The sequence below is a fragment of the Ammodytes marinus genome (genome assembly GCF_949987685.1).
Source record: "Ammodytes marinus genome assembly, chromosome: 6".
In the NCBI taxonomy this organism is placed as follows: Eukaryota; Metazoa; Chordata; class Actinopteri; order Uranoscopiformes; family Ammodytidae; genus Ammodytes; species Ammodytes marinus.
In genome coordinates this window covers 7,647,710-7,656,703 of record NC_137235.1, presented here as the reverse complement: position 1 = coordinate 7,656,703, position 8,994 = coordinate 7,647,710, and the positions used below count along the sequence as shown (strand labels likewise).

General features: G+C 37.8%; 1 protein-coding gene across 1 annotated transcript; it reads left to right on the top strand.

The window, feature by feature from the left end:
* Positions 1–2,153: 2,153 nt before the first annotated feature.
* LOC307252328 (lecithin retinol acyltransferase) lies at positions 2,154–3,666 on the top strand (the record flags this gene model as incomplete). Its single annotated transcript, XM_080029971.1, has 2 exons — positions 2,154–2,651; positions 3,511–3,666. The coding sequence occupies 2 exons, from the start codon at positions 2,154–2,156 to the stop codon at positions 3,664–3,666; spliced, it is 654 nt and encodes a 217-aa protein (XP_079886097.1).
* Between the last annotated feature and the right edge of the window lie 5,328 nt (positions 3,667–8,994).

The following is an 8,994-nucleotide window of genomic DNA, read 5'->3' as shown; positions in this document are numbered from 1 at the left end:
AGTAGGTCAGCACAATAGGACCTGCAACTGAACTTTCATTCTGGGATGACTGACTGGAAACTTCCTCACAACTGTGCTTTCATGTCACACGATGCCAACCTTACATTCCTCTTACTTTGTAGACAGTGCTTATCAGATAATTGTGGGGAAAATACATTCATTTCTTGATATAGAGATGTTGTTATTGATTTACCTCTGCTAACACTTGTATCTCCACAAAAGTGAATATACTGTCTACAACAATATCTTATTGTATGTTTGTATTTTTATAGAAGTGTCCATAATATAATATTGTAAATATGACAAATGTTCAATAAATATATTTTTACCTGTGTGCCTTGTGAGTGTGTCTCTCCATACGTCTCCAACCACACGCCTGTGAAAGCAGTCTTAAATTAGCCTTAATATATCATCAATGATATAGTCAGTCACTATACACGTTATTAACTTAAGACCCCTTAAACAATGTGTTACACTAGGGGAGAACGGGGTAATTTGTCACACGGGTTGGTTGTCACAATCGTTATATCTCGGAACCAGAAGGCGCTGTCTGTGAAATTTTGGTATGTAAATATCCAGAATTGGGATCAGAGGTCATCTACATAGTCTTCCTTGGAGTTAGACTGCTGAATTTGAGGTGACTGTTTGTGTTTTTCATGTCAAATTGAAAATATTTAGCTCCTCAGTATTTTTCTTCTAGGCTTTTACACAATGGGTTTATAACAAAACACTTGTTACCCATACAAAGTGTGAAGGGTAAACTATAGTTTAGATTGTGTTTAGCAAGCTAATTAGTTGTCAGATGGTTGTTGGCCTTGATGCTAGCAATAAATTCAAGTTGGGGTTGGTCGTCACATTTTTTGGGGGGTTGGTTGTCACATGTTATCTCAAGGCTGCAGCCAGAAAAGGAACCCAATAACGAAAGAAATTGTCAAGCTGTATCCTCACTGACACCCCAGAGAAGGAAAGAATAGAGCAGGAAAAGGCAGCTAGCATGCAAAAGAAAAAAGGGCAACAAAATCAAAACAACCCAGTGCATCCCAAACTAGACCAGCTGCCAAGGCTACAGTAAGTTATGTAGGCCTATTTGTCAACTTGACAATGCAATTAAACTTTCAAATTGAGTTCTACTTTCTTGCCTTCTTTTTAAGATTATTCCCATTAAGATAACATTGTGACAAACAACCCCATAGTGTCACAATGTGTAAGGGTGTCTTTGATGATTAGTTTCTTCTTTATTACAATAAGATAGAAAAAGTGAGGGGTACACATTTCAAGCCAACACCTTAAGCTTCAATTTAATGTAGGAATGACTATTGAAAGATGTTTAGGTGATGAGCAATTCTCACTAGAGTAAAAATAGTGCCTACTTACCCCGTTCTCCCCTATAGCACACAGATTTTTCATAAACTGTGATCATTTGCACATTCCTGCATCACTGCCCATTCTGCAAAATCTAAATCTAAAAAAAAAACTTATAACTTCACATCATATTTTTTAATGTCATTTTTACATTCAATACTTTTATTTTAATGATATATTTCCTAATGAGAAATTCCAGTTCATACAACACTACAGTAATTATACAGTACAAGGAATTTCTGAGCAAACATGTCAAAATCTAAAACAATCCAATTAAGGCAGTGTCATCCAACCAACTCCCCAATCTTTTCATATTGGCTCTAATACTGAACCTGTGAACATATATGCGTTTTACCATATATTATTGTGATGGATGTATCTTTTCTGACATTGCATTTGACATGACATGTTCATAACTATGTTCCAATGTTTGTACATTAAGTATCCAAGAAAGTGCTGAATAATGATGACAGCGAAATCTACAATAAAAAACTGAAAACAAAGGCTGTTTCTTTGGGTATGATGGCTCAATATCAGTAACCTTTTAAATTAGGATTTGACTGGTTTCCAAGAACACTTTCTTAATAAGGGTCCTTGACCTTAATTCACCAGGACCGAGGCCTGAGTTTCAAAATCCAACCACACAGCAGAGTGATTAGTGAAAGCTCCTTTATTTATTTTCAAAACGCTCTGAAATGTTGACCAATATCTAATCCTGCTAACCACTCTGGTCCCTCCCTATCCCAACACAAATAAAATGGGTGTCAAGCGTTTTGTCACACACTGCCATCATGTTTCTTTTCCAACTCCTCAACTTATTCTTTGTGGGATCTGAAAAGAAGAAGGAGGAAAAAGAGGACTCCAGATATGACTTGTCCCTTTTCAAGCGCGGTGATTTACTAGAAGTCCCCAGGACATTGTTCACACATTTCGGTATCTACTTGGGTGACAATCGTGTGGCTCATCTCATTCCTGACATCCTGCCAGCCATCTCCAAAAACAAATCTGCGATTGCCAACATGGTGACAAATAACCGCCTACTACTGGGAGTGATCACTAAGGTGGCCAGTGTCAGAGTGGATTCTGTGGTAGACTTTGCGTTTGGCTCAGAGATTCTGGTCAACCCCATGGACAAGGTTTGCAGTCAGCCTCCTCTGGACGGGGACGAAGTGGCCAGGAGGGCAGAGAAACTCCTGGGCTCGGTAACCTACAGCTTACTGTGGTACAACTGTGAACACTACGTCATGTACTGCAGATATGGCATGGCCATCAGCTACCAGACATACCAGGTAAAGTGTGTGGCCTCTTTTCAGTGGCATACTTTCAATTATGTGTGTCCATAAAGTTTGAGAAAATATTTTCTCCTACCCAATGTAAGTGAGTAAAATCCACTAGATTCATTTAAAAGTTTAATCAAACCTAATATAAGTTTTCCATAGTCTGTTTTACAGTTCCAAAGTTAGTCTTTTTTGCAATGTTTTCTCTTATTCCCCCAATGTTGCTTTTTTTGTTGCATTGTGTTGGAGGAGGGATGCTTAAAGAGGAATTATTGTGCTAAAACTACTGCAAGTTTGGAAGATTGTTTACAGGCTAAGTCAGACTGCTGAAGCCTCCTATCAGCCTCAGATTTAAATTTAAATAAATTTTGTATTGAACAAGGACTGTATATTATTTCCCCACATCTTACATTGCTTTTGAAGGAGTGAATCCATCCTTTAATATCAGATCAATTAAAGTAAATGTGTTGTGTTTCTATTTTTGCATCCTGGAGATTAATGCATGACAACGATCATATGCTTTTACCATATGATCTGTTCCTTTGCACGTGTGGAAGTTTTGCAAAGCATGGCTTTAGTGAGAAACAAACACTTGCCTGTGTCATTCAGTGTAAGGTGTTGCTAATCTGAGAGTATAATGCTGGAATTCAGATTGACTGACATTTGGTCACATGAGAGGATATTTTCACAGTTTGCTTCACTCTACTGCAGTGTCAATGAACGTCAGTTATTCATGAGGCGAGTAGCTCCATCTAGTGTTACTTTTGGCCTAAATGACTGCCTTTCTGGAGATAAGAAGGATGATTGCGGTGCTGTTTTCTGATTTGCTAAGCCTCAAATGACTGTATGATTTTCACACTCTTTCTTGCAGTTTTGCACAGCAGTACGGAAGATTGTTTGCAGCCGGCTGAGCTCCTATTTGACTGCCGTGTGTGGTGTAGGAGCCATGCTGTTTCTGGGCTGTGTGACACCGATGACAGTTTTACTGACCCTTCTCCTCTCATTCACCATCTGGATGGCAGCCTGACGGCCTCGTGACAAAGACTAATTCAACACACTGGAAACTGAAATGAAGACTTATGGTTTAGTTGTGTGACAAAAGACATTGGAAAACAAATGTCTGTACTTACCTTTTGTATGTGCTTTGGACAATTTAAGATTTTTTTCATATATATATATATATAAACTGGTGTTCTATTTTTCTTTACCTTGATTATTTGCTCCTTATAACTCTGCTAATAATTCTGCTGTTTTAAACCTTTATCTAAGCGATCAAACTACTGGAGACTGAGATAGAGCTAAACAGAGATATTTGGACCTGTGGATACATGATGGCGTGCAGGTGGATGTTTTATTTTAGGAATATCACCGTGCTGTGACTAAGAGGTTGGCTTGGACAAAGTGCAATACATTTCTGATCAATGGAATACGGTATCATTTTGAATGTTATATAATGAAACAAGTCAGTCCATATTAAAGATGAATTTCTACCTGCCTCCAGTTGTGTTTCTTCTAAGAAACAACTTATACTTTTAGCTACCATCAAGGTACATTTTATACATTCTTCAGATAATGCCAGTTGAAAAAAATACACTAAAAGGGCTGTAAGGGACTGTACTGTGAAATACAGGCTTTCGTCTAAGAATTTAAAGCAAGCAAGTTTAATAGTTTTAACAGATTAATGGAATACAGGAGAAACCTAATGGAGAGCAAGAAATATTTTAAGAAAAAATAACAACTTGAATTTCTGGAATCTGAGGAATCAGAGATGTGAATTATTAAGCCTGCTTTTGTCCACTGGGGAAAACACTTCAAATGATTTCCTGCCTCAGGGGAGACACTAAGTGTTGAGTGACGAGGAATATTAGTTAAATAAAAAAACAATAAATCTTGATTATAGTTTGATACTGGTGGATATTTGTGTGCCTACAACACTGTTGAGTTCATGTACGTCCTTAAAAGGGATGAAATGGTTTTCAAACTGTTGAAAATAAACACTTAATATTCCTTTATATCTTAGTCAGACAGCACATAACCGGAGCAACAACTGAAGCCAGATAGTGTGGAGCTGGTAAGGGGAATTTGGAGCATGTGTGGAGGTGGGGAATGGCAGGTTCTGTAATGACAGGAGATTAGATAAACTGACAGACTGGCAACAAAGTAAATTGTGCAAAGTGATAGGAATTGGTTGTTGCCATGAGATCCTGTAACTGAGTCCATAATGGATCTCACTTTGTAGACTCCTCGATTCTTGGATATGGTGTCAAGAAGAGATTAAACAAAAAATGTAGACTTTTTGTTGGACTGACCCCTTAGTGCATTACATAATGTTAGACCACACACACTTACTATAACCCAAACCCTATAATACACCTCTGTGACCTTTTGTGTCTTGTTTATCCGCTCAAAGCGAAACACATTATTCCTGCCAACAGTCTTACAATATGCCACTGATCAACAGTTGGTGGCGAATACAAGAAGAGGAAGCCACCTAACTGATTTAAACATTGATTGCAAATGTTTAATAATGAAGATCTTTCAGTTTATGTTTGGCCTAAATGATTTGTTTTAAAGAGGACCTATGATACTTTTCGACTTTTATGACCTATAAACATTGTTGTAATGATTTATAGTCATGAAGCGGAGAAGCTCAAAGCAGTGTGTGGAGCAGACTGCTGTGCTCGCTAGGGTGAGAGGAAGAGTGTCCCGAAAATCTACATGGTTTTTTGTGATGTGATTCGTGTCAGGTTGCTCTATAGCAGTTTTTAACAAGAAATTAAGACCAGAAAAGTAGAATAATAGGAGATCTTTAACAAATACAGTAATCTTCGCATAGTTCCTTTAAAAACCTGCCAGATGTGACTTAATAAAATGATCAGTGATGTTCAGAAATGTCACTATGTTGGGTATTTCTAATGCAATATTGAATTATAATTGTACTCAAATATGTACGGAAGCCGAAACGACCATGCTTGCAATACTTTTAAATTGTTGATATCTCAAGATCACAAGTAATCTTTTAACTTGAGAATACAAAGCTCAACGACAATCAGCTCGTTATCACAAAAGGTTGTGGCCTCTTATTCATTATTTTGTGATATTGAACAAACAAAGCTCATTTTGGCCTGATAACGAGAAAACAAAAGGTCGCTCCATAATCATCTTGTTTTCTTGAGATAAGGTAACAGCATTAGACAATAATTGCAATTACGGCCGTTCTTGGCTTCCGTAAATACAAGCCTGTCAGTAATGATACAATCTCATGACCTACCTGCCTTATAATTAAACATAATGTCAAGACAAAAACACATAACTTTAACTGTAACTGAAGTCACATCTGACACACATTTCGCCTTAGTCATGTTCGAATCTCTTGCACTCAAATAACGACGGCATTAAACAGAATAGCCTTGCCCTTAGCTCAGATGAATCAAACTGATGCTGGAATGTTATTCTATCCAACTATAAACCTGCTGGACGTCCAGGATAGTAAGATGTAAAAGTCACTAGGCTCAAACTGTATAAATGTTTCTGTGCCACAGGTAAAACCCTGTGTTAATAAATGATCATTTCCCTAGCATTATTGTATTGTATTGATTTCAGAGAAGCTGATTTCAGACAGGCAGAAGCTCCACAATGTTATATTATCTGGAGTGCAGGTGCACAGCCCCTGCTGAGATGAAAGAGTAACTGAATTTTGTCACGTCCTTAATTGACGCCTTTGAGTTTTTCGCCTGGATACCACAAACACAATTTATTTTTCATATCTATATTCCCTCAGTGGATTCCTGTTTTTAGCTGCAAATATGCGAAACATGAATCACGTGGCACTGTTAAAAATCAAGTTTCCTCTTCATGTAAGAATAGTATAGAGTGAGTCTTTACAGAGAGCACAAACAAACAGTCTCTAGGATTAAGTAGGAATTGTTTTAAGCATAAACATGGTTACAATAGGCATCATTCATAGAGGTCTTTACGGGGGCAACAGGCATAATTGATTGATTGATTTATTTTTTATGTTGTTTGACAGATATTCTATCCTTAAACAGTTGGTACTTTCTTGACTCTGCTGTTTCACCACAGCAGTTTGTCAGCATTTGCTTAGGTTGAAGAGGTGTTTCCCCAGAACCACAGCCTTAAGGGTGATATTACAGTCCAAACATTCCAACCTCTGGTTCCCACACCATTACAAGACTGCTAGTTGCTCTATGGAATTTAAGCTCAGATAGTTCAAACAAAGCAAATCTTTACCTTAGAATCTTTTAATCTTAATCTGATTTAAAGGTGCAGTCAGCGATTCTGGAGCAGGTCATGATGTAAAAATTGTTTTGGGGTCAAAATCAGTCAGTATCTCCTCATGATCCACTACTTGTCATACTCTGTGCGCTATAAAAAACAATCTGATTTACCATACAGATACAATTCTAATTGTAATATATTGGACACTGCAGCAGAAAACAAAGGTAAAGCAGCATATAAAGGAGATAGCACTGGCTGGGAGAAAGCAGTCGTCCTGGTTGCCTGGCGTGTGAAAGGGAAGGACATTGTGTTAATGTTCATTGCATGAACATTTGCCACAACCTTGACTGAAGTTGTTTAATCTTTGTATTCTCTAGAGACTCTGATAATACAGTTAAAGATAGAAGAGAACAGACATAGCGAGGCTTCCTTTAAGTGAAACCTGCAAAGCCATATAAAGAGAAACAACTTTACATTTTTAACTTCATCTACAGCAAAAAGACTATCCCTGCGTTCCAAATCGCATACTCTTTCTTTTTTCTATTCCACACACTACATTTGACCATAAAGAAAATCTAGTTAGCATGCAGTAGGCATACAATTGGGACATACAGTACTTTGACCTATTTATTTCATCATAACATTGCGCCTTGATCTTGCCTTCATATCCGTCGCATCCCTGGTTGTTTTCATACGGAGGCTCCGTCGATTTGACGTCACGTCCGGTGCGCACTGGATTGTGGGTCAGAATTGCCCAAATAGCATGCTGTTGTTTTCAACACAAATCTCGGCCGGATGTAGTAGTCATCTGGGTATTTTTAAGCATACTAAATCTGACAAAAAATAATTGGGACATCCTAAATCTTTTCTCTACCACACTAAATAGCAGAAAGTATGGGTATTGGAAAGCAAGGAATGTCACCTGTTTGAGTCTGGCTATACCGTATATAGGATGTGCAGAGACAGTGGCAGACACAACCCTAACCCTAACCCTAAACCAGGAATACTCCTTCAGGTATTACGCTTCAGTCACTTTTGATTGATTACATTTATTTCAGACATTTCAAAATTTACAAAACAAAATGAAAAGCATAAACAAAAATAAACAAATAACATATTGAATTGATATGCCTGAAAAGGAGTAGGAAGAAGTATAACTTATTTAATCCTACCCCTTTTCCACAGCTCAATAATTCATATTTATATTAGCTTCCTGTGTTCCTTATAATCTCTTTTACAAATCTATACAATTTGTTATACTATATTTGATATTTGATATTTTATATATGATATTTACAATCCATACAAATATACAACTCCATATAGCTATATCCATTATTTACCGTTGTCGGTCGGCAAAATAGAACATTCCACTTACTTGCTAATGAAAGATTTGAGTGCCGTCTTCCAAATCGTTAAGGGTCGAGGCCAAAGCAGTCTCAAACTCACACAACATATCCGCAGCCATATTTGATGTTTACTATCACGGCTTCGACGTCACATGCACGTCACTGTCGTCATCCGGTTACGTCCTCCCCAGAGCACCATATAAAGGGCTCTGGCGCGCCCATATTAGATAGAACCAATTGAAACCACCAGCCAGATTTCTGGCTTTCTTGATAAAGCTTCAACGGAGCGTGTCCAGACCAACACGCGCAGCAAATTTAATTTGCCAGCGCCTAGTGGCAGGTCTGGGAATGCCAGGCTACCCACCACCACAATTTGAGAAAAAACTACCTCTCTTAGCATTTCAGGCTAATCTTCAGTTATCAGCATCACATGGTTTCATATGTTGGTAATTCATCAACACGTATGATAGAAGTTTTTCTACGTGAATACATTTGCTTTGGCACAATAGTTGATTAAGTTGACAGCAAGAAAATTTACTTTTACATGCAAAATACCTATTTTGGTGAAAAAAACATGCTTACCACAGCACCATGAGGTCCTTTCTTTCAGGTCCAAGGGGAAATGAGAGGGGCTTGAAAACATATATCTCACATGACCACAAATGTTTTCCGTTGCCTAGATACAGGGGGTGGCTCACATTACCCGATACCTCAGATTCCCCCGCTCTCCCCTATATAAATACAAATATTCATACAATATGATGCAC